General features: G+C 45.0%; 1 protein-coding gene across 2 annotated transcripts in view; it reads right to left on the reverse strand.

Annotated features, from left to right (window-relative positions):
• Positions 1-25,458, reverse strand: part of TRMT2B (tRNA methyltransferase 2 homolog B) — a 40,484-nt gene extending 15,026 nt beyond the window's left edge. Inside the window, exons 1-7 of one of the 2 annotated variants that reach the window (XM_025373350.1) lie at positions 25,160-25,458; positions 24,987-25,076; positions 14,545-14,815; positions 13,820-13,874; positions 10,083-10,217; positions 9,156-9,255; positions 7,751-7,821 (exon numbers count right to left, since the gene is read on the reverse strand). In XM_025373350.1, the coding sequence (XP_025229135.1) occupies positions 7,751-7,821; positions 9,156-9,255; positions 10,083-10,217; positions 13,820-13,874; positions 14,545-14,792 (609 nt within the window). In that variant the 5' untranslated portion in view covers positions 14,793-14,815; positions 24,987-25,076; positions 25,160-25,458. Of the gene's footprint in view, positions 1-7,750; positions 7,822-9,155; positions 9,256-10,082; positions 10,218-13,819; positions 13,875-14,544; positions 14,816-24,986; positions 25,077-25,126 lie in introns of both variants that reach the window. The other variant, XM_025373349.1, reaches the window with a different exon arrangement.
• Positions 25,459-26,562: the final 1,104 nt, after the last annotated feature.

Here is a 26,562-nt window from a genome sequence, read left to right on the forward strand (position 1 = left end):
TCCGTCTCAAAAAAAAAAAAAAAAAAAAAGAAAAGAAAAGAAAAGAAAAGAAAAGAAAATGCTTTATTGTAGGGGGCTGATCCATACACTGTAGGATCTTTCATTTTTTAGAGACAGAGGTCTTGCTATGTTGCCTAGGCTGGAGTACGGTAGCTATTCACAGGTACAATCATAGTGTACTACATCCTCAAATTCCTGGGCTCAAGCAATCCTCTACCACCTCAGCCTTGTGAGTAGCTGGAACTACATGTGCGTGCCACTGTGTCCAGCCATTGTAGGATGTTCAACAGCATTGCTAGCCCCTACCCAGTAGATGCAAACACCACCGCCCAGCCATGCCCCAGTGATGACAACCAAATATGTCTCCAGACATCACTGCCAAATGTTTCCTGCAGGACAAAACTGCCCTCGGTTGAGAATCATTGCTTTATTCAGATATCATTTTCTCAATGGGGCCTACCTTGACCCTATTTAAAATTACAATCCAGGTCGGGTGTGGTGGCTCATGCCTGTAAACCCAACACTTGGGGAGACAGAGGTGGGTGGATCACGTGAGGTCAGCAGCTCGAGACCAACCTGGCCAACATAATGAAACCCCCGTCTCTATCAGAAATATAAAAAATTAGCTGGTCACACCTGTAATCCCAGCCCTTTGGGAGGCCGAGGCAGGCAGTTCACAAGGTCAGGAGATCGAGACCATCCCGGCTAACATAGTGAAACCCCGTCTCTACTAAAAATACAAAAAAATTAGCCAGGTGCGGTGGCACACACCTGTAGTCCCAGCTACTCTGGAGGCTGAGGCAGGAGAATTGTTTAAACTCGGGAGGCAGAGGTTGTAGTGAGCCAAGATCATGCCACTGCATTCCAGCCTAGGTGACAGAGTGAGACCCCATTTCAAAAAAAAAAAAAAAATTAGCAGATGTGGTGACACGCACCTGTAATCTCAGTTATTTGGGAGGCTGAGGCAGGAGGATCACTTGAACCCGGGAGGCAGAGGTTGCAGTGAGCCAAGATTATGCCACTGCACTTCAGCCTGAGCAACAGAGCGAGACTCCATCTGAAAATAAATAAACAAATAAGGGCCAGGTGCAGTGGCTCACGCCTGTAATCCCAGCACTCTGGGAGGCCGAGGCAGGCAGATCACAAGGTTAAGAAAGAGATCGAGACCATCCTGGCTAACATGATGAAACCTCATATCTACGAAAAATACAAAAATTAGCTGGGTATGGTGGCACGCGCCTGTAGTCCCAGCTACTCGGGAAGCTGTGGCAGGAGAACCACTTGAACCTGGGAGGCGGAGGTTGCAGTGAGCTGAGATCATGCCACTGCACTCCAGCCTGCCGACAGGGCAAGATTCTTTCTAATAAATAAATAAATAAATAAAATTATAACCCATACTTCCTCCAGCCCCCAAAACTTCTTATCCTCCTTACTCTATTTTTTCGCATGGCACTTATCAACTTTCAACATATCATACGATTTACTTACTGTTTTTTAAAAAAATCTGTCTCCCCCACAACTAAAATTTAAATTACACAAGGGAGGGGAACTTATTTTCTTCATTACTGTATCCTAAGCATCTAGAATAGTGCCTTGCACTTATAGGGGTGCAAAACTACTTGTTGAATAAATAAATGAAAGAACAAAGATAATGGGAGAGAAGACAACAGAAAAGCAAACTCAGTAAAATCTCAGAAGATGGACAGCAGAGTGAAGTGACAAGTGACTTAGCAAGGTGAAGGAAGCTATATCTGGAGTGACCACAGAGGTGGATCTGGTAAGTCAAAAGGCTTATCTGCTCTACACAATCCTGGTAAGGCTCACACTTAAAGGTGCAAAATACTGCAGGAAGCTGAGATGGGGTAAGATGCATGACTAAACTCAGGGTTTGGCTAAAAAGTCTGGACACAAAACTGGGAAATGTTGGCCAGATGCAGTGGCTCACACCAGTAATCCCATCACTCCGGGAGGCTGAGGCTGGTGGATCATTTGAGGTCAGGAGTTTGAGACCAGCCTGGCCAACTAGGGATGGTGAAACCCCGTCCCTACTAAAAATACAAAAGTTAGCTGGGCATAGTGGCACGTGCCTATAGTCCCAGCTACTTGGGAGGCTGAGGCACGAGAACCACTTGAACCCAGGAAGTGGAGGTTGCGGTAAGCCAAGATCACACCACTACACTCCATCCAGCCTGGGCGACAGATTGAGACTCTGTCTCAAACAAACAAAAACTGGCAAATGTCTTCATCCTATCAAAAACTTCCATCTTCCTCTACCAGGAGACTGAAGATGTTTTTCTCAGGAGAAACTGAACCCATCAAAGTTCAGAACTTGGAGATACCAGGCACACTGACGGTGGTAGAGATGGAAGCAGGAAAAGTCTATATAAATCTGCATTTTTTTTTTTTTTTTTTTGAGATGGAGTCTCGCTCTGTTGCCCAGGCTGGAGTGCAGTGGCGTGAACTCGGCTCACTGCAACCTCCACCGCCCGGGTTCAAGCGATTCTCCTGCCTCAGCCTCCTGAGAATCTGGGACTACAGGCACCTGCCTCTGCGCCTGGCTAATTTTTGTGGTTTTAGTAGAGATAGGGTTTCACCATGTTGGTCAGGCTAGTCTCAAACTCCTGACCTTGTGATCTGCCCGCCTCAGCCCACCAAAGTGCTGAGATTATAGGTGTGAGCCACAGTGCCCAGCATAAATCTGCATTCTTAATGGTGTGAGATCTGGGCCCCTTTCTATACCTTATTCCAGAAGGCCAGTAGCCAGGCAGATTTGAATATAATTCTTTGTAGGGACTGAATAACCCCAGAGAAAATAACTCAAGAGACAGAGACATGGAAGACTTGTCCACAATTACCAGCAGTAAATCCAAGAATCAGTAAACCCACTCAAGATGAACTATTAACTGGTCAAAGCCTCACTATTTTCTTTTTTTTTTTTTGACACAGGGTCTTGCTCTATCGCCCAGTTTGGAGTGCAGTGGCACCATCTCAGCTCACTGCAGCCTCAACCTGCTGGGTTCAAGCAATCCCCCTGTCTCAGCCCTGCAAGGAGCTGGGACTACAGGTGAGTGCCACCACCCCCATCTAATTTTTTTGTATTTTTAGTAAAGACAGAGTTTTGCCACGTTGCCCAGGCTGGTCTTGAACTCTTAAACTCAAGTGATCCACCCACCTCACACTCCCAAACTGCTAGGATCACAGGCATGAGCCACCACACTGGTCCTAAGGCCTCACTCTTAAATATGAACAGCCAGCCAAGTATTACCAGCTATTTGGTTAACACCTCCATTATAAAAGACAATGCCCAAAGCAAATACACAGGAAAAAAATCCAGGAGAGAACAGACACTTCTAACAGGAAAAAAATGCAAACAGAGGCCAGGCACGGTGGCTTACGCCTATAATGCTAGCACTTTGGGAGGCCAAGGTGGGCAGATAACCTGAGGTCAGCAGTTCAAGACCAGCCTGGCCAACATGGCAAAACCCCATCTCTATTAAAAACACAAAAATTAGCCGGGTGTGGTGGCACATGCCTGTAATCTCAGCTACTTGGGAGGCTGAGGCAGGAGAATTGCTTGAACTCAGGAGGCGGAAGTTGCAGTGAGCCAAGATCGCGCCATTGCCCATTGCCTGGGCAACAGGAGCAAAACTGTCACAGAAAAAAAAAAAAAAAAAGCAAATAGAAAGATACGTTAATGTTACATTACTAAAAAAGAACAGAATGCTATACGAAAGGAGCAATTAGAGAACAAGAAAAACCTTTTGAAAATTAAAGACACAATGATAGAGACAAATTCAATAAAGCTGTTGGTACGTAGGTCAATAAAATTTTACAAAAAGAACAAAAAGGCAAAGAGATGAAAAACAGGAGAGAGAAATGAGCAGAAGATGACAGAAGCAATCCATAAGTTCCCCAAATCTAATAGGAAGAATAGCGAGCACATAGAAAATGAAGGAGAGGGGGCTGGGGGCACCTATAATCCCAGCACTTTGGGAGGCCAAGGCAGGTAGATCGTTTGAGGTTAGGAGTTTGAGACCAGTCATGCCAACCTGGTGAAACCCCATCTCTACTAAAAATACAAAAATTAGCCAGGTGTGGTGGCAGGCGCCTGTAATCTGAGCTACTCGGGAGGCTGAGGCAGGAGAATCACTTGAACACAGGAGGCAGAGGTTGCAGTGAGCTGAGATCACATCATTGCACTCCAGCCTGGGCAACAGAGTGAGACCCCTCTCAAAAAAAAAAAAAAAAATCAGGGAGAGGGGCTGGGCGCAGTGGTTCACACCTGTAATCCCAGCATTTTGGGAGGCCAAGGTGGGTGGATCACGAGGTCGGGAGATCGAGACCATCCTGGCTAACACGGTGAAACCCCTCTACCAAAAATACAAAAAATCAGCTGGGCGTGGTGGCACATGCCTGTAATTCCAGCTACTCAGGAGGCTGAGGCAGGAGAATTGCTTGAGCCCGGGAGGTAGAGGTAGTAGTGAGCTGAGATTGCACCACTGCACTCCAGCCTGGGCAACAGAGCGAGACTCCATCTCAAAAAAATAAATAAATAAATAAAATAAAATTCTTTTTGTGAAAAAAAATTAGCTGGGCGTCGTGGCTGGTGCCTGTAATCCCAGCTACTCAAGAGGCTGAGGCAGAAGAATCGCTTGAACCCGGGAGGTGGAGGTTGCAGTGAGCCAAGATTGCACCATTACACTCCAGCTTGGGCAAAAAGACTGAAACTCCGTCTTGAAAAAAAGAAAAAAAAAGACTAGAGACTAGCAAAAGAAGCCCCAGGATAACAGCCATGCAGAAGACAGGTTGAGCCTAGGATGGCAGACTTCAGGAAAAAGGTCTTCAGGGAAAAACTTCAACTGAAGCTTTTGAGCATATGGAAAATATTGATGAGTATCTGACAGATCTTATAAAGCATTTGGAAAGAAATTGGAGGCCAGGCACGGTGGCTCACACCTGTAATCCCAACACTTTGGGAGGACGAGGTGGATGAATCATCTGAGGTCAGTAGTTCAAGACCAGCCTGGCCAACATGGTGAAACCCCATCTCTACTAAAATTACAAAAATTAGCTGGGAGTGGTGGTGGGCCCCTATAATCCCAGCTACTTGGGAGGCTGAGGCAGGAGAATTACTTGAACCCAGGAGGCAGAGATTGCAGTGAGCCAAGGCCACGCCACTGTAATCCAGCCTGGGCAACAAGAGCAAAACTCCATCTCAAAAAAAAAAAGAAAGAAATTAGCAATCGGCTTATAGAAAATGAAGCAGGCTGGGTGCGGTGGCTCATACCTGTAATCCCAGCACTTTGGGAGGGCAAGGTGGGTGGATCACCTGAGGTCAGAAGTTCGAGACCAGCCTGGCTAACATGGTGAAACCTCGTCTCTACTAAAAATACAAAAATGGGCCGGGCATGGTGGCATATGCCTGTAATCCCAGCTACCCAGGAGGCTGAGGCAGGAGAATCACTGGAACTGGAAACTGGGAGGTGGAGGCTGCAGTGCTCCAAGATCTTGCTACTGCACTACTGCACCACAGCCGGGGAAACAGAGCAAGACTTCGTATACAAGAAAGAAAGAAAGAAAAGAAAGAAAAGAAAGAAAAGAAAGAAAAGAAAAGAAAAGAAAAGAAAAGAAAAGAAAAGAAAAGAAAAGAAAAGAAAAAAGAAAGAAAGAAAGAAAGAAAAGAAAGAAAGAAAGAGAAGAAATAAAACAAAGCAAATGGAAAAATGAGGTAATTATTCATGCCAATAAAAACAAAAAGATATAAAATGGACTACGCAACTATAAAAAAGTCAAGTATATTATTCTGTGAAAAAAAATCAAGATATAGAACAATGTCTATAGTAAGCTGCCTTTTAACTATGAAAGGGGGAAGATACAAATATCTATTAACATTTTCTTTCTTTTTTCTTTTTTTTTTTTTTTTTTGAGACAGTTTCACTCTTGTTGCCCAGGCTGGAGTACAATGGCATGATCTTGGCTCACCACAACCTCTGCCTCCCGGGTTCAAGCAATTCTCCTGCCTCAAGCTCCCAAGTAGCTGGGATTACAGGCATGCGCCACCACGTCCGGCTAATTTTGTATTTTTAGTACAGACAGGATTTCTCCATGTTGGTCAGGTTGGTCTCGAACTCCCGACCTCAGGTGATCTGCCCGCCTCAGTCTCCCAAAGTGCTGAGATTAAAGGCGTGAGCCACCGTGTCTGGCCTACATTTCTTTTTCTTTCTTTCTTTCTTTCTTTTTTTGAGACATGGTCTCGCTCTGTCACCCAGGCTGGAGTGCAGTGGTGCCATCTTGGCTCACTGCAATCTCTGCCTCCCAGGTTCAAGCGATTCTCATACCTCAGCCTCCTGAGTAGCTAGGACTATAGGCGTGCGTCACTATGCTCGGCTAATTTTTGTACTTTTAGTAGAGATGGGGTTTAGCCATGTTGGCCAGGCTGGTCTCAAACTCCTGACCTCAAGTGATTCACCTGCCTTAACCTCCCAAAATGCTGGGATTACAGGCATGAGCCATCATGCCCGGCCTACATTTTCTGAAATCAGCAAAAATAAAAAAAAAATTGTTACCCATGGGAGGGAGGGAACTGGGTAGAGGGGTCAGAGATGAAAGCTAGACCTCTCTGAATATACCTTTATTTTGTAGACTTGAGTTTGGAACCATGTAAATATTTTTTTAAAGTATAAAACAAAATTTAAATGTAAAAAGATCTGTAAAATTTGAAAGCAAAATGGAAAAAAAAGAACCTGTGTATCAAGTATCCAGTTAGTGGCTTAACTACAAAGAGTGGAATTATTTCAAGGGACACAGTAATTTGACATAAAGAACTAGAAAAAAGCCAGGCACGGTGGCTCACACCTGTAATCCCAGCACTTTGGGAGGCCGAGGCGGGTGGATTACTTGAGGTCAGGAGTTCAAGACCAGACTGGCCAACATGGTAAAAACCCATCTCTACTAAAAATACAAAAATTAGCTGGGTGTGGTGGCATGGGCCTGTAGTCCCAGCTACTTGGGAGGCTGAGGCATGAGAATTGCTTGAACCCGGGAGGTAGAGGTTGCAGTGAGCCGAGATCATGCCTCTGCACTCCAGCCTGGGCGACAGAATGAGACTGTCTCAAAAAAAAAAAAAAAAAAAAGTGTCTCAGAGGTCAGGCACGGTAGCTCATGCCTATAATCCCAGTACACTCTGGGATACAGAAGGTGGCAGAATTGCTTGAGGCCAGGAGTTCGAGACCAGCCTGCACAACATGGCAAGACCTCATCTACATCTAAGAACGAAAGAAAGAACAAACAAAAGAACGAACAAAAGAACGAATGAAAGAATGAAAAAACGAAAGAAAGAAGTAAAGAAATGTCTCAGAGGCCAAGCTCATGATGTACTAGCTTATCACCACTTCACCTCATATTCCTCAATTCTGTTCTGCTGAAAACACTAGCCTTCCAAATACTTCAGACACCTGACACTTGCTATAGTGCCCTCATCAGCACTTCTTCCTAATACGTCCCTACTATGAAAATGTCCTTGGATGCCTGACATTTACAATAATGGACACAGTTCTCTCTTCCCCTCTCCACTCTCCCTGAAATGAAAACCTAGCAATGTTCTCTCCACAGTTACAAGGTATGCTTTCAGTACAGAGCCCCTCCTTCCCTCTAGCACTAGAATTGGCTCTATTATCAAAATGTCAAGGATGTTGCTGTTGTAGACCACAACGCCCCAGGTCATCCTCAACCAGCTCTTGTTCCATTTTACCTGTGCCACTTGACTGTGTTTCTTAGGGATGTTTTTCAGATTATTAGACCGCACGCAGACAATGTTCCCATCTATGGAAAGAAAAAGAATTTACATGGTTTTATTCTCAAAGATTATTTAAAAGAAAATGCCTGGCAACTCAAATTTCCATCGTCAAAGTGGCATATGTAGATATGAAAAAGCAAATACAATCTCATTGCCACTTTTCAGAGAAAACCTAATTATTTCCTGGTCTAGCCATTAAGCAGCTAATTCTTTATGAAGCTAATCCTCAATATTTTCTCTCACGCCACACATGCGCTATATGACAACGTCTGTTTTCTGTTCAGATTTTAAGAGGGAAATAAAATGTAATGGGTTTCATTTTTCTATTACTGAATAATAGAACACCGACATCACATAGTCATGTAATTCAGCACACAGGATGGAAAAAAGTCAAGTCCATGCCCTAACGAACAGCAGTTTAAGACATATGGATATTAAACAGTGTGACTAACATCAAATGATGGTATTTCAAGTGGATTTATTGAAAATGGGCAAACAGAAAGCTTGGGAACGGGCCAAGCACAGTGGCTCATGCCTGTAATCCCAGCACTTGGGGAGGGTGAGGCAGGTGGATCACCTGAGGTCAGGAGTTCGAGACCAGCCTGGCCAACATAGCGAAACTAAACCGTCTCTACTAAAAATGTAAAAATTAGCTGGGTGTGGTGGTGCTTGCCTGTAATCCCAGCCACTTGGAGGCTGAGACAGGAGAATCACTTGAACCTGGGAGGTGGAGGTTGCAGTGAGCCGAGACCATGCCACTGCACTCCAGCCTGGGTGATGGTGCGAGACTCCATCTCAAAAAAAAAAGAAAAAAAGAAAAAAAAAGAAAAGAAAAGAAAAGAAAAGAAAAGAAAGCTCAGGAATGGAATCTGGGAATGGATAACTGAAATTAAGTATCGGAAATATGCCACTGTGATTCCCCTCACCGACACACAGCTCCCCTACCAATTCTTTTAAGGTAGATTTACCACAGAAATAATTTTCAGAGATATGGGGACGTGAAATAGGAAGACAACTCTAACAAAGAGATTGCTCTCACTGCAGAAAGCAGCATAAAATGATGATGACAACAATGATGATGAGACAGCAGCAGCAACAATGCCAGCATTTACTAAGTGTTTACTAGGTATCAGGCATATGGCTTTTAGAGGAAGAAAGGGCGAGGGTTGCGTTTTCTATCACTGTGTTACGATGACTACCCATCAGAAGTATCCACAATCAACCTCATGATCACGTTCTGCATCAAAGACTTCCAATTTAATCTTCTTCTTTAAGGCCACCGTATTTTCCACTTCTACTGACACTTCTCTGCGCCCTTTCATTCCTCTTCAGTCTTTGGTTTGTACAACCTTCAACTGACCTTTCCAAGTTCCCAGGTAGTACCCCACAGTCTTTGGATTGCCATCTGGACCTCGGTTCACAGAGAAGGTGGACTTATTTCGGTAACCATTGATGACAGGCTGGAGAGGAGGGTGACAAGAGGTCAAATGAAACCAAGGAGGATAACAATAAAGGGAAAGCAGGAATGTTCTCTGGATGAGGACAAACAAAGTTTGCTTGGAAGGTATGGCATATGTGAAAGTCTGTGGCTAAGAAGATCAAGACAGTCAAGAAGGGGAGTTTCAATCTTGCCAAAAAGCAGGAGTCAACAAACTACTTATGACAAGAGCCAAAGAGTAAATAATCTAGGCTTTGCAGGCCATATGGTCCCTGTTGCAACTACTCAACTCTGCCATCACAGTGCAAAAACAGCCATAGACAATACATAAACAAGTGAGCTTGGCTGTGTTCCAATAAAACTTTATTTACAAAATCAGGCAGCAAGACAAAATTGGCCTAAGAGCTGTAGTCTGCTGACCCCTACCATAAATGAAATTCCACTCCTCTGAGGCCACATTAGAAAGGTTTCCAATGTTACATGGGCAAATTGTGTGGGGGTGGCAGGGAGAAAGGTTTCCAAAGTTTGGAACCTTTCTAGGGAGGTAATAGTGGAGTGGTTGATACAATGGGCTCTCTATCAGATAGACCTGAGTGTGAATCTCAGCTCTGGCCCTTTCTAGATGTGTGTCCTGGGAAAATTACTCAATCTCTCTGGGCCTCAAGGTCTTCATCTATAAAATGGTAGTATCTATCCCTCCAGGTTATTATAAACAGTAAAATGTGACAGTGATACATGATAATCATTTAGCATAGGGCCTGGTCCCCAGCAAGTACCCAGTAAATATTAGCTGATGTTATTAGCATTAAGGGGATTTAACAGATAAGGAATAGGGAGGTGGGGGCTTACAGAGGGTATAATAGGATGGAGAAGACAAGGGAGGCTCTCAGATTTGGGTACAGCCGTTGTCACATTGACTCCATTGAGCATTTGGATGTAAGACTCTAGTCTTTGTAAAATTTTCTTCTGAGCTTCAAATTTCACCTGCAAAAGAATATAAGCAATGAAACGAAATACTGGCTGGGCATGGTGGCTCACGCCTGTAATCCCAGCACTTTGGATGGCTGAGGCGGGCAGATCACCTGAGGTTAGGAGTTCGAGACCAGCCTGACCAACATAGAGAAACCCCGTCTCTACTAAAAATACAAAAATTAGAGGGGCATGGTGGCACATGCCTGTAATCCCAGCTACTCGGGAGGCTGAGGCAGGAGATTCGCTTGAACCCAGGAGGCGGAGGTTGTGGTGAGCCGAGATCGCACCATTGCACTGCTCCAGCCTGGCCAACAAGAGCGAAACTCCGTCTCAAAAAAAAAAAAAAAAAAAAAAAAAAGAAATGAAATACTTCTGTGGCTTCACCGCAAAGAATGGAAAACAAACAGTACAAAAGAAGAGTGTTCCACAGATTCTTGACTCATGGTCTCAACAGATGAGGAATCCAGAATGAAGGAACAAAAACAGACCTAAAAAGATAATGAGGAAAGGTCAAGAATGAGCTCTTGTGTAAGCTCATCAATTTATCTGCCCTTTCAGACTGAACACTCAAGGTATATGTCAGTTCTGTCCAGTAGAGCTTTCCACAGTGGAAATGTTCTGTTTGCACTGTGTTCTACATATACAGTAGCCACTAGCCATATGTGGTTATTGAACACTTGAAATGTGGTCAGTAGCAATGAAGAACTAAATTTTTTTTTAATTTTTTTTTTAAAGAGAGGGTCTCACTCCCATCACCCAATCTGGAGTGCAGTAATGAGATCTTGGCTCACTGCAGCCTTGATTTCCCAAGCTCAGGTGATCCTCCCACTTCAGCCTCCCAAGTAGCTGAGACTACAGGCACATGCCACCATACCTGACTAATTTTTTGTATTTTTAGTAGAGATGGGGTTTCGTTATGTTGCCCAGGCTGGTCTCAAACTCCTGGGCTTAAGTGATCTGCCTGCCTCAGCCCCCAAAGTGCTAGGATTACAGGGGTGAGCCACCATGCCCAGCCTAAATTTTTTTTTCTTTTTTTCTTTTTTTTACTGTGAGATGGAGTCTCACTCTGTCGCCCAGGCTGGAGTGCAGTGGTGTGATCTCCGCTTACCTGCAACCTCTGCCTCCCGGGTTCAAGTGATTCTCCTGCCTCAGCCCCCTGAGTAGCTGGGATTACAGGAGTGTGCCACCACGCCTGGCTAATTTTTCTTGTATTTTTAGTAGAGACGGGTTTCACCATGTTAACCAGGATGGTCTCAGATCTCCTGACCTGGTGATCTGTCCGCCTCAGCCTTCCAAAGTGCTGGGATTACAGGCGCGAGCCACTGTACCTGGACCTAAATTTTTAATCTTAATTTTAATTAACTTAAGAGTCAGCCCTGCTATAATATGACATAAGTGTTCCTATACCACACTATGCAAAATCACGCACAAAAAGATCTCAAGGCTCATGGGAAAAACAGGATTAGGCATACAACATTCCAAAACTTTATCAGTAACACCCACAGAAAAGATTAAGAACCTAATAAAAACAGCAACACTGTTTTGTACATGGCAAGTGGTTAAGAAATATGAATAGTCGGCCGGGCGCGGTGGCTCAAGCCTGTAATCCCTGCACTTTGGGAGGCCGAGACGGGCGGATCACGAGGTCAGGAGATCGAGACCATCCTGGCTAACATGGTGAAACCCCGTCTCTACTAAAAAATACAAAAAACTAGTCAGGCGCGGTGGCGGGCGCCTGTAGTCCCGGCTACTCGGCTACTCGGGAGGCTGAGGCAGGAGAATGGCGTAAACCCGGGAGGCGGAGCTTGCAATAAGCTGAGATCTGGCCACTGCACTCCAGCCTGGACGACAGAGCGAGACTCCGTCTCAAAAAAAAAGAAAAAAAAAAAAAAAGAAATATGAATAGTAACCTAGGCACCGTGGCTCATGCCTATAATCCCAACATTTTGGGAGTCTGAAGCAGGTGGATCGCTTGCATCCGGGAGTTCGAGACCAGCCTGTGCAACATGGCAAAACCCTGTCTCTACAAAAAATACAAAAAATTAACCAGGTATGGTGGTACACGCCTATAGTCCCAGCTACTAGGGAGGCTGAGGTGAGAGGATCCCTTGAGCCCTGGAGGCAGAGGTTGCAGTGAGCTGTAATCACACACAGAGTGAGACACTATCTCAAAAAAAAAAAAAGAAAAGAAAGAAACATGAATACTACAATAAGGATAACACTTTACCCTGACAATGACCAAGTTTGCTTATGGAAGTGGGTATCAGAAGAACTGCAGCTTGGCCCAGGCACAGTGACTTACGACTGTAATCCCAGCACTTGGGGAGGCCGAGGCAGACAGATCACCTGAGGTCGGGAGTTCAAGACCATCCTGACCAACATGGTGAAACCTTGTCTCTACTAAAAATATAAAAATTAGCCTGGCATGGTGGCATGTGCCTGTAGTCCCAGCTACTGGGGAGGCTGAGGCAGGAGAATCACTTGAACCCGGGAGGCAGAGGTTGCAGTGAGCTGAGATCACGCCACTGTACTCCAGCCTGGGCAACAGAGCCAGACTCTACCTCAAAAAGAAAAAAGAAAAAAAAAGAATTGCAACTTGGAGTTATCACGAAGTCATAAAAAGAGGGCTATGTGAGTCAGATGGAAAGTTCTAACACCGGATGTGGATGGGTATGGCTTATAACAAACACACTGGGGGAACTGAGGGAGCCGGTAGATGTTTGAGGTATGTGCATGCATTCATTTTATATGTTCTTAAATAGCTCGGTTCAGCTGAGTATGGTCTCCTTTCATCTAGCGTTTCTTATGGACAAAATTACTTCTAAGTAAACACGAAATTTGCATTATTCTCAAATTTTCCCTAATATGTCAATTAGTTAGAATAAATTTCTCTTTTCTAAATAAGCAGTAGAGCTTATTTAGAATTAAGCAGTAGAACTGACTGTATTCAAATTTAAATTGCCACATATGGCTACTGGCTACCATGTTGGAAAGCACAGCTACATGTGAAACAGCAAGAGCACTACTACTCACATACACAGAGCTATAAGTATAACAAAAACGCAAGAAAGAGAGGAAACACACATTTGGATCTATGGGTCTAGAGTGAGGAAGATATAATTGGCCTAAAGTTCCAATTTTGGAGTCAATAGCATAATGAGTTTAAGGAGCTGCTTGGGCTTCTGCATAGAACTGCCCAGTCAAGGCCCGGCGCGGTGGCTCACGCCTGTAATCCCAGCGCTTTGGGAGGCTGAGGCAGGCAGATCACCTGAGGTCAGGAATTCAAGACCAGCCTGGCCAACATGGTGAAACTCCATCTCTACTAAAAATACAGAAATTAGCTGGGCATAGTGGCACATGCTTGTAATCTCAGCTACTCAGAAGGCCAAGGCAGGAGAATTGCTTGAACCCGGGGGGGTGGAGGTTGTAGTGAGCCGAGATTGCACCACTGAACTCCAGCCTGGGTGACAGCGCGAGGCTCCATCTCAAAAAAACTTAAAATTAAAAATAAATAAATAAATAACTGCCCAGTCAAGCCTCCTACGAGTCTGGCACCATTCTTACACATACAGAGGTTGGGAAATGGAAGTACCAGACTTAGGCTGGTCACCTACCTTGAGCTGTTCTTCATAGCTCAACCTCCAGAGTGGTGTAACAACATCAGCCAGCCTGGAATAAAATAATTCAGGCAATTCTTTAATTATATAAATATGTACTGAGCACCTACTATTCATAAGTACTTTCAGAAGACCTAACTCTCATGCCCTCTAGGGAGATGGAGTCTGGGAGAACAGCCCATTTTGATGTTGTCTACTTAACAAAGCAGAACAGATGGAGCAAACCTAATATAAGAAAAATCCAGATTTATCAGGAGGTAATTAATCATATTACAAAAGGCTTCTCTGTTGGGTTTCTTTAAATAGCTTATCTTCCTAATGCTTTTAAAATATAATTTGATTTAGAAAATACATTTGTTGCATAAATGAGGTATATTTGTGCTTATATGGCTGCAATGGGACTACTCATCTCTAATCCATCTAGTATCATTCTGGGTTCCTGGTTTTCAGCAAACCTGTCCTGGACTTATTAAAGACAAGGTCCCAGATTAGTATCTTCTTTCTGATAAAAACACACTCAAAGACAAAGAGAATGGTTTCTGCAACCCCAAAGCATTTCCACCAATATTCTTCAGACGTCCTCAAATTTGCCCTGGGTATCCTACCTCAGGTTGCCCCACAAATCCTTGTAATGCTACATTAGTTACATTAGGAATACAGAATTTCAGTAGATGCACAGATTGAGACTTGCTAAGGAGAGAGGACATCAGCCTGGCCTTTACCTTTCCTGCCAGGAACCATCTAGTGGTCCAAGATGACTTGGTTTCTTCTGACTTTTTTGTCCTTTCTGACACTTCGTGGCTATCACATGGGTGAAATTTCCCTTACATACTGTGCCCAGAAAGAGCTGTGACCATCCTGGTGGATTTCTGGCATACCAGGGAAGCAGTCCTGATTTGGAGAAGAGACCCACCATGGAGATGAAGTATCTGAGGCTGTGCATTGGGACTCTTCTCTTAAGGCCTGCCATCCAAAGAACACACTGAAATCCACCTGCATGAAAGGTACACATACAGAGGTTGGGAAATGGAAGCACAACTACCAAACCCATTCATCCATTTATAAACCCTTATGGATCTCAAGCGCCTAGCAGAATGCTGGCACACAGCAGACAGTAAAAGCAAGCCTATTGAGCAGAACTGAATTACTGCATGCAAGGTATGTTTTGGTTCCCAAAATAAAGAGATGGGGAAAATATAGTCTCTGTCCTCCAGGAAAGAGTTCAAATCTCTGGATATATTTCCATGACAAATCTCTTTCCCTATTCCAACTTCCTAACCAACAGCCAATGAAGCAGCTAATATTTAGTAAGTGCTTACTATGTGCAAGACATCATGCCACACTAGACACCAGAGGGGTTACAAAGGTTACAATCTAATTAAGGAGATTAAATGCTGACACAGGAAAAGACATTAGGAAATAACACAGTATGCTTGGTTCCTGATGAGTGCTCAGAAAAGGCTTCCCAGAGCAGGGAGGCATGGTGCTGAGTCTTTTTTTTTTTTTTTTTTTTTTTTGTTAAGACAGTCTCATTCTGTCGCCCAGGCTGGGGTGCAGTGGCATGATCATGGCTCACTGCAGCCTTGACTTTCTAGGCCCAAGCAATCCTTTCACCTGAGCCACGCAAGTAGCTGAGACTACAGGTGTGCACTACCACACCATTCTTTTAATTTATAGTAGAGACAGCCAGGAGCAGTGGCTCATGCCTGTAATCCCAGCAGTTAGGGCGGCCGAGGCAGGTGGATCACCTGAGGTCAGAAGTTCAAGACGAGCCTGGCTAACATGGCAAAACCCTGTCTCCACTAAAAATACAAAATTAGCTGGGTGTGGTAGTGCATGCCTGTGATCCTAGCTACTTGGGAGGCTGAGGCAGAAGAACTGCCTGAACCTGGGAGGCAGAGGATGCAGTGAGCCAAGATTGCACCATTGCACTCCAGCCTGCGCAACAAAAGCAGAAACTCTGTCTCAAAAAAATAAATAAATAAGGCCGGGCACAGTGGCTCACTCCTGTAATCCCGACACTTTGGGAGGCCAGGGCGGGCAGATCACTAGTTCAGGAGTTCGAGACCAGCCTGGCCAACATAGTAAAACCCCGCCTCTACTAAAAATACAAAAATTAGCCGGGAATGGTGGCGCACGCCTGTAGTCCCAGGTACTCAGGAGGCTGAGGCAGGAGAATCACTTGAACCCAGGAGGCAGAGGTTGCAGTGAGCCAAAATCATGCCACTGCACTCCAGCCTGGGCGTCAGAGTGAAACTCCGCCTCAAATAAATAACAAACAAACAACAAACAAACAAACATAGTAGAGACAAGGTCTTGCTATGTTGCCCAGACTGGCCTCAAACTCCTGGGCTTAAGTGATCCTCCCACCTAGGCCTCCTAAAGTGCTGGGATTGCAGGTGTGAGCTGCCACGTCCAGCCAGAAACTGAGTCTTAAAGGATGGCAGAGAGATGAATTACATGTTTGAAGGACAGCAGGGAGACCAGTCTGACTAAAATAGTAGTTCATTTTAAGGAATAGAGGCAACAGGCTGAAAAGTTAAGTCAAAGTGAGATTTGAAAGAATGTTCATGCCTGAATAAAACATCGACTTTATCGTGAAGGTAATAGTGAGATGATGGAGGCCTTGTGTAGAGAATTAAAGATGAAATAAGGAGGCTAATAAAAAGCAAGTTCGGCCGGGTGCAGTAGCTCACGCCTGTAATCCCAACACTTTGGGAGGCCGAGACGGGCAGATCACAAAGTCAGGAGTTCGAGACCAGCCTGGCCAATATGGTGAAACCCTGTCTCTACTAAAAATACAATAATTAGCCGGGCATGGAAGCAGGCACCTATTGTCCCAGCTACTCAGGAGGCTGAGGCAGGAGAGTCGCTTGAACCTAGGAGGCGGAGGTTCCAGTGAGCCAAGATCGTGCCACTGCACTCCAGCCTGGGTGACAGAGCAAGACTCCATCTCAAAAACAAAAACAAAAACCAAAAAAAAAAGGAAATTCACGTTTGAGACATATTGTGTTTAGAATGGTAGGGAAATATCCAAATGGAAATGTCTAACAAGTAAGTAGAGAAGCAGTAGGACAAGTAGAGAGATCGAGAGAGATGGCAAGGCTACAGATTTCATTGAGTGTCTATAATACAAGCTGTAAGATGAAAAAGGGCTTTGAGGCCAAACACAGTGGCTCATGCCTATATTCCCAACACTTTGGGAGGCCAGGACGGGCAGATCACAAGGTCAGGAGTTCCAGACCAGCCTAGCCAACATGGTGAAACTCCGTCTCCACTAAAAATACAAAAATTAGGACTGAGTGCAGTGGCTCATGCCTGTAATCCCAACACTTTGGGAGGCCAAGGCAGGTGGATCACGAGGTCAGGAGTTCGAGGCCAGCCTGGCCAATATGGTGAAATCCCGTCTCCACCAAAAATACAAAACTTAGCTGGGCATGGTGGCGTGTACCTGTAGTCCCAGCTACTCGGGAGGCTGAGGCACAAGAATCGCTTCAACCCGGGAGGCGGAGGTTGCAGTGAGCTGAGATCATACCACTGCAGTCCAGCCTAGGCAATATAGAGAGACTCAGTCTCAAAAAAATAAATAAATAAATAAATAAATAAACAAACCAAAATAAAAAAATTTTTAAAAAGTGCTTTGTGTAAAGGCAAGAGCAAAAGGCCAATGACTATATCTGGGAGAAAGGTAATATTTGGAGAGCAAGAAGAGATGCTGGTGTCAGAATGAGAGTCAAGAGAGCCTGGAGGCCTGGAGGCCAAGGCAGATACCTCTGAGGAAGGCAGTATCACATCCATTATGTCTGGGACAAAAGAAAGAAGGGAAAGAAGGCAATGGGAAGTGGCAGGCAGTGGGCACAAATGAAGGCTTTGACATTTTAGGAGTGCAGATCCTAGAGTCAGCCAGCCAGACCTGTCCTGGGTGGTCCACCGGCCCCACCACTCACTACCTAGGTGGCGGTTGCCAAGTTAATCATTCTCTCTGACATTCCTTTTTTTCACTTGTAAAATGGAGACAATGGTATCTACCTTATATAGTGGTTGTAGGAGTTACAAGAAGATAATTAATAAAAAGTACCTAGGCTGCTGGGCACAGTGGCTCACACCTATAATCCCAGCACTTTGGGAGGCCAAGGCAGGTGGATCACCTGAGGTCAGGAGTTCGAGACCAGCCTGACCAACATGGAGAAACCCTGTCTCTACTAAAAATTCAAAATTAGCCAGATGTGGTGGTGCCTGCCTGTAATCCCAGCTACTCAGGAGGCTGAGGCAGGAGAATCGCTTGAACCCGGGAGGCAGAGGTTGCGGTGAGCCGAGATGAAGCCACTGCACTCCAGCCTGGGCAACAAGAGTGAAACTCCATCTCAAAAAAAAAAAAAAAGTACTTAGGCCAGGTACAGTGTTGCTCACGCCTATAATCCCAGCACTTTGGGAGGCCAAGACAAGAGGACTACTTGAGCCCAGGAGTTTGAGACCAGCCTGGACAACACAGGGAGACCCCATCTCTACAAAAATTAAAATATTAGCCAGGCATGGTGGCATGCGCCTGTAGTCCCAGCTACTCGGGAGGCTGAGGTGGTAGGACCACTTGTGCCCAGGCAGCCACGATCATGCATGCTCCAGCCTGGGCGACAAAGCAAGACCCTGTCTCGCGAAAAAAAAAAAAGTACTTAGCAGAAGATCAGATAGGTATGTTTGTGAAACTCTGAGCGGAGTCCAACACCTGGCAAAATCTCTTCAGTAAGCATTAATAGTAACTGTCATGATGTGTTTAAAGACAGTATTTAACTGAGTAGAGGTGGCAACACTGAAAGAGGGGAGTGGGAGAAGGAACAATGGGAGTAACTATGAGACAAAAGCTGGAAGAGTTAACATGGGTGACACTGAGAACACAAGTAGGGGGCTTCCCTTTGCAACACAGGACTCTACGGTATATCTGCATTGCTGTGAAAGCACCTGGTTTTTGTTTGTTTTAAAAATGAGATGGGGTTGGCCGGGCATGGTGGCTCACATCTGTAATCCCAGCACTTTGGGAGGCCAAGGTAGGCGGATCACCTGAGGTCAGGAGTTCGAGACCAGACTAGCCAACATGGCGAAACCCCATCTCTACTAAAAATACTAAAACTAGCCAGGCGTGGTAGCAGGCACCTGTAATCCCAGCTACTCAGGAGGCTGAGGCAAGAGAATTGCTTGAACCTGGGAGGCAGAGATTGCAATGGGCCAAGACTGCAACAGAGCAAAACTGGGTGACAGAGCGAGACTCCATCTTAAAAAAAAAAATGAGATGGGGTCTCGTTATGTTTTCCAGGCTGGTCTCAAACTCCTGGACTCAACCAATCCTCCTGTCTCGGCCTCCCAAAGTGCTGGAATTATAGGCGTGAGCCACCATGCCCAGCCATAAACACCTATTTTAAGTACTTAGGACACTTGAATGGACTTAGCCTGACATCCTATTAACCTGCTGTGAAATTTGTATTTTGCCCTTAAGCTCTACCTTGGATTTCATCCCAATGTTAAGTCATAGCCTAATTCAGAATTTTATATTTATACATACATGCATACACACACACACACACACAAATTATTGCTAAATTAACATTCCATGATCAGTAAGTAACCTAGAGGATGATGACATAGGTGCTGCAATATTTAGCCTATACACCATTTTGTATGATTACAAAGTACTAAAGAAAGTGACTGTCATAGCATGTGATATTCGGGGGGATTTCAAACTTTTTACAGAATATATTTAAGCTGGCCCAGAGTTCACGTGTTAATGATAGCACCCTCCACTCAACACCCCCCCATCAAGAGGCAACAAGACAGTACAGTTAAGAACACGGGCTTTGGAGCCATGTTCTTTCTTTCAAAAAAAAAAAAAAAAAAGGAAGAGTCTTACTTTGTCGCCCGACTGGAGTGCAGTGGCACATTCTTGGCTCACTGCAACCTCCACTTCCTGTGTCAAGCCATTCTCCTGCCTCAGCCTCCCAAGCAGCTGGGATTATAGGCACCTCCCACTGCACCCAGCTAATTTTTGTATTTTTAGTAGAGACGGGGTTTCATCACGTTGGCCACCCTGGTCTCAAACTCCTGACCTCAAGTGACCCATCTACCTCGGCCTCCCAAAGTGCTGGCATTACAGGCATGAGCCACCGCATTCAGCTGAAGCCACGTTCCAATCCCAGCTCTACTTCTCACTGGCTACGCGGTTTTACGCAAGATATTACTACTTAAGCACTATGAATCTCAGTGTCACTGTCTATACAAATAGGACTAAGAACACCTATCTTTACGGTTTTGGTGAGAATTAAAAGCGTTCATATATATGACATGTTCAGGACTGTGCTTAAGACAGCCAGTGCTCCAAGACAGGGATGCCCTCTCTCACCGCTCCTATTCAACATAGTGTTGGAAGTTCTGGCTAGGGCAATCAGGCAAGAGAAAGAAATCAAGGTATTCAGTTAGGAAAAGAAGAAGTAAAATTGTCCCTCTTTGCAGATTACATGATTGTATATTTAGAAAACCCCATTGTCTCAGCCCAAAATCTCCTTAAGCTGATAAGCAACTTCAGCAAAGTCTCAGGATACAAAATTAATGTGCAAAAATCACAAGCATTCTTATACACCAATAATAGACAAACAGAGAGCCAAATCATGAAAGAACTTCCATTCACAATTGCTTCAAAGAGAATAAAATACCTAGGAATCCAACTTACAAGGGATGTAAAGGACCTCTTCAAGGAGAACTACAAACCACTGCTCAGTGAAATAAAAGAGGACACAAACAAATGGAAGAACATACCATGCTCATGGATAGGAAGAATCAATATCGTGAAAATGGCCATACTGCCCAAGGTTATTTATAGATTCAATGCCATCCCCATCAAGCTACCAATGAGTTTCTTCACAGAATTGGAAAAAACTGCTTTAAAGTTCCTATGGAACCAAAAAAGAGCCCGCATCTCCAAGACAATTCTAAGTCAAAAGAACAAAGCTGGAGGCATCACGCTACCTGACTTCAAACTATACTACAAGGCTACAGTAACCAAAACAGCATGGGACTGGTACCAAAACAGAGATATAGACCAATGGAACAGAACAGAGTCCTCAGAAATAATACCACACATCTACAGCCATCTGATCTTTGACAAACCTGAGAGAAACAAGAAATGGGGAAAGGATTCCCTATTTAATAAATGGTGCTGGGAAAATTGGCTAGCCATAAGTAGAAAGCTGAAACTGGATCCTTTCCTTACTCCTTATACGAAAATTAATTCAAGATGGATTAGAGACTTAAATGTTAGACCTAATACCATAAAAATCCTAGAGGAAAACCTAGGTAGTACCATTCAGGACATAGGCATGGGCAAAGACTTCATGTCTAAAACACCAAAAGCAACGGCAGCAAAAGCTAAAATTGACAAATGGGATCTAATTAAACTAAAGAGCTTCTGCACAGCAAAAGAAACTACCATCAGAGTGAACAGGCAACCTACAGAATGGGAGAAAATTTTTGCAATCTACTCATCTGACAAAGGGCTAATATCCAGAACCTACAAAGAACTCAAACAAATTTACAAGAAAAAAACAAACAACCCCATCAAAAAGTGGGCAAAGGATATGAACAGACATTTCTCAAAAGAAGACATTCATACAGCCAACAGACACATGAAAAAATGCTCATCATCACTGGCCATCAGAGAAATGCAAATTAAAACCACAATGAGATACCATCTCACACCAGTTAGAATGGCGATCATTAAAAAGTCAGGAAACAACAGATGCTGGAGAGGATGTGGAGAAATAGGAACACTTTTACACTGTTGGTGGGATTGTAAACTAGTTCAACCATTATGGAAAACAGTATGGCGATTCCTCAAGGATCTAGAACTAGATGTACCATATGACCCAGCCATCCCATTACTGGGTATATACCCAAAGGATTATAAATCATGCTGCTATAAAGACACATGCACACGTATGTTGATTGCGGCACTATTCACAATAGCAAAGACTTGGAATCAACCCAAATGTCCATCAGTGACAGACTGGATCAAGAAAATGTGGCACATATACACCATGGAATACTATGCAGCCATAAAAAAGGATGAGTTTGTGTCCTTTGTAGGGACATGGATGCAGCTGGAAACCATCATTCTTAGCAAACTATCACAAGAACACAAAACCAAACACCGCATGTTCTCACTCATAGGTGGGAACTGAACAATGAGATCACTTGGTCTCGGGAAGGGGAACATCACACACCGGGGCCTATCATGGGGAGGGGGGAGGGGTGAGGGATTGCATTGGGAGTTATACCTGATGTAAATGACGAGTTGATGGGTGCAGCACAGCAACATGGCACAAGTATACATATGTAACAAACCTGCACGTTATGCACATGTACCCTAGAACTTAAAGTATAATAATAATAAATAAATTTAAAAAAAAAAAAAAGACAGCCAGTGCTCAGCATGTGTCACTGCCCTTCCTTAGGCTCTGATTCAAAGCATATTACTTGGTTTCTTCATGCCTCAACATCTCCAACCTGCAAAACTGACAAGATGTAATAATGCATGCAAGTGCTGTGAGGATGAGTACAGTTATGTGGGAAATTTAAAAAACACCACACACACATACACACATAAGTTTTCTGACCCTCTACATGAGTGCCTGCTGGAGTGTAGTGAGGTTATGGCCTATGCTGGACTACCTGTTAATACAATCAAAAGTGTGTGGCAGCCGGGCGCAGTGGCTTACAACCATAACTCCCAGTACTTTGGGAGACCAAGGCAGGAGGATTGCTTAAGGCCAGGAGTTTGAGATCAGTCTGGGCAACACAGCGAGATCCGGTCTCTACAAAAAAATTTAAAAATTAGCCAGGTGTGGTGGCACACACCTGTGGTCCTAGCTACTTAGGAGGCTGAGGCAGAAGGATCACTTAAGTCCAGCAGTTTAAGGCTGCAGTGAGCTATGACTGTGCCACTGCATTCCAGCCTGGGAGGGAGACCTTGTCTAAAAAAAAAAAGCCAGGGTGGCTCACGCCTGTAATCCCAGCACTTTGGGAGGCCGAGATGGGCAGATCACTTGAGATTAAGAGTTTGAGACCAGCCTGGCCAACATGGTGAAACCTCGTCTCCACCAAAAATATACAAAATTAGCCGAGTGTGGTGGCACATGCCTGTAATCCGAGCTACTCAGATGGCTGAGGCAGGAGAATTGCTTGAACCCGGGAGGCAGAGGTTCAAGTGAACCAAGATCATGCCACTGCACTCCAGCCTGAGCAACAGAGACTCCTTCTCAAAAAAAAAAAAGTGTGTGGCCTATGAGAGAATGTATGTGTTTGATATGGAGAATGGCAAAAGCCAGACAAAGGAAATGAATGAAGAGGCAAGAGATATAAGGAATGACTTGGTGGGTCTGAGGAGGCCAGGGTCCTTGAAGCCCAGACTACAGGGGAAGGGAGTAGAGCTGATCCAGGAGAGGGGTCCTGTCCCTCCAGTCAGCAGGAAAGTCAGGAGGAAGGAAACTGCAGGCCCATTTGAGGATTTGCAGAGGAGGGACAAGCGAGCTGAGGAATTTGAAGACAGTTATTCCCACCCCAACGACATTTAGACTTTTTTGTGAATGTGTGGGTCCTCTGACTGGTGACTCCGCCATGACTGTAGTTCATTTGCTCTATACCCCAGCAGGAGGGTCCTTGTCCATCTAGGTCTCTTCCAAATTATCAAGTATGGTCTAAAACAGGACCTTATTATTTCAAGGTGCCAACTAGCCATCATTCTAGGTAAAAGCCTGTCATATTTAGTAACTTCTGTGGTGAAATTTCTTTTTCAAGGCAGCACACTCATACCAGTCAAGGTGAGTTCTGTTTCTTTGTTTCTTAATGTCAGGCGAGGCATTTGTTCACAGAAGATACTATTTCCTTTTTATATCTTGTCCTGTTTTAAATAAATGCTTGGGGCCGGGTGCGGTGGCTCACGCCTGTAGTCCCAGCACTTTGGGAGGCCAAGGAGGACGGATCACCTGAGCTCAGGAGTTCGAGACCAGACCGACCAACATGGAGAAACCCTGTCTCTACTAAAAATACAAAATTAGCCAGGTGTGGTGGCGCACGCCTGTAATCCCAGCTACTCGGGAGGCTGAGGCAGGAGAATTGCTTGAACCTGGGAGGCAGAGGTTGCAGTGAGGCGAGATCCCACCATTGCACTCCAGCCTGGGCAACAAGAGTGAAACTCCATCTCAAAAAAATAAAAAATACAATAAATAAACGCTTGCAGGCCAGGTGCAGTGGCTCAGGCTTGTAATCCCAGCACTTTGGGAGGCCGAGGCGGTGGATCACGAGGTCAGGAGTTCGAGACCAGCCTGACCAACACAGTGAAACCCAGTCTCTACTAAAAATACAAAAATTAGCTGGGCGTGGTGGCGGGCGCCGTAATCCCAGCAACTCCGGAGGCTGAGGCAGGAGAATCACTTGAACCTGGGAGGCGGAGGTTGCAGTGAGCTGAGATCGCGCCACTGCACTCCAGCCTGGGCGACAGAGCTAGACTCCGTCTCAAAAAAAAAATTAAAAATAAAAACAATAAATGCTTGGGCGTTTTTTTCCTTAGCAAAAGAAAAAAAAAGGTGTGTGAGCGGTTGTGCTCGACTGTTCTATACCTGCCTCAGGAATTGATCAGGAAGAGCCATGGAGTCCAGAGTAGCCCAGATAGGAAGGCAGGCTAACTCACCTGTGTTCAGAGAGGTTTAAATCAAAGAGACTATGTGGTAGGTCTGACCGCGCAGGGCCAAGGATCCCTTTTGGAGCAAAATGTTCACCCACCGACAAGGGTCCTGCTTGCACTCTCTGCTCACCCTTCCTTCAGTTGGACCGGCCCCAAACACTATTCCTTGCTAAACCAAACGAGCAAATGGGTTCTCTGCTGTATCCCAACTGCAGTCCACAGGCAGTTAGGTCCTTGTCTCCCCAACAAGACTCCACTAGCCCTTCCATTCCTTTCTTCTTTAGGCAAGTTCTGCCCACTGTGTCTGCAGGAAGGGTTAACAAAGAGGAGACGCTAGGAAAGGACACCACTAAATTTGGCCGGACTGCAGGGCCCCGGAAGGACGGAAAGTAAGGGAGTGGGAGGAGTTAGGGCACAGGCCCACGCTAGGCTGGACACGACCTTGCGCAGTCACCGTCGGGTCCCGTCCCCAGCCCCGCCTGCCGCCTCCATTCCCCGCCCCGCGGACAGTTTGGCATAGTAGGGAGTTTTCTGTAACGCAAGGGTTAAATCAGGTTTTCCGGGCTATTTATCCACCTTACCTTCCTTCGTAACCAGTAAATCCTCTTACAAACCCGAGGCGGCAAACTAAAAGGCCAGCGGATGGCCTGGTTTGCTGCGGCGGGGAAACAGTCACTTCCTGGTGCGCAAGGCGCCTCTACTCCCGCCGCAAGCGCAGCCAACCCTTGGCAAGCGCGGCGGGACGCGGGGCTCCTCCCAGCGTCGGCGAGGCAGCAGGCCCCGGCACCTCGACTCCTCTCGGGGAGTGCCCCTCCCTACTTTGCTGGGGGAACCTTCTATGGAGACCTTCCTTAAAAGCACTCATAGCCCTGATACCCGCCGCCTTCCTTCTCTAAGTTCTCCTCCCCTCCCCGCGGCCCCGCCCACCACCTGCTCTTTTCTCACCGTCCCATTGGTGGATCTACATAAGAGACTCACGAAGAAACTCAGACTACAGTGTTAACTGCGTTACCCATCCCAGGGGTGCTTGCAGTTTAAGTCTTCCAACTCAAGGAATAGTTTTCTGGTAGACTTGCAGACATCAGATCCATAATAGGTTGGAAGATTGGGAAATGAGGAGCAGGGTGGTTTCCTGAAATGGCATCCTTTGGTAAAAGTCAGACCTATTTTGAGCCGTGGGGTTTTTCAGGCATTCATTCTCTATTTTACACTGCATCAGAAAAATACTTTATAGTTTTTTCACTGGATCCCACTCAAGACTATTAAATCCTAAGCCCTCAGAAATAATTTTTTTCTTCAACTACAGAACTCAAAAAGAAGACAGATGTCTCTTTTTGCTTGATTCACTACCTCCTGGACTACATTCAGTAGCCCAGCCACATAAGTAAGAAAACTTGAGGTATACACACATCTGTGTGCTGTAAAATATTGTTGCTTTAACAAAGTAAAATTTACAGCAAAGTGGACATACCAGGCTGGGCATAGTGGCTCACACCTGTAATCCCAGCACTTTGGGAGGCTGAGGAGGAAGGATCAGCTGAGGTCAGGAGTTCGAGACCAGCCTGACTAACATGGTGAAACCCCGTCTCTACTAAAAATACAAAAATTAGCTGGGCATGGTGGCGCACACCTGTAATCCCAGCTACTTGGGAGGCTGAGACAGGAGAGTCACTTGAACCCAGGAGGTGGAGGTTGCAGTGAGCGATCACACCACTGCACTCCAGCATGGGCAAAAAGAGCGAAACTCCGTTTCAAAAAAAAAAAAAGTGAACGTACATTTAATGATACTTTATGCTTAATAATTGTGCTTAAGTGGAAAACACTTTGTAGTCAACATTTCATTTATTAATATTTATTCAAAGCATAACATGCCTATTATGTGTAAGGCAATGCGTTAGCCTTAGTGAGTACAGTAGTAAATTAAACAAGGCCCAATAGTTCAAATAGTAGCAAACATTGAGTCAGTCAGAATAGAATTAAAAGCCCAGATCTGCCACTTATTTTTTATTTTTCTGTT

Source organism: Theropithecus gelada, chromosome X, assembly GCF_003255815.1.
Source record: "Theropithecus gelada isolate Dixy chromosome X, Tgel_1.0, whole genome shotgun sequence".
NCBI classification, from domain to species: Eukaryota; Metazoa; Chordata; class Mammalia; order Primates; family Cercopithecidae; genus Theropithecus; species Theropithecus gelada.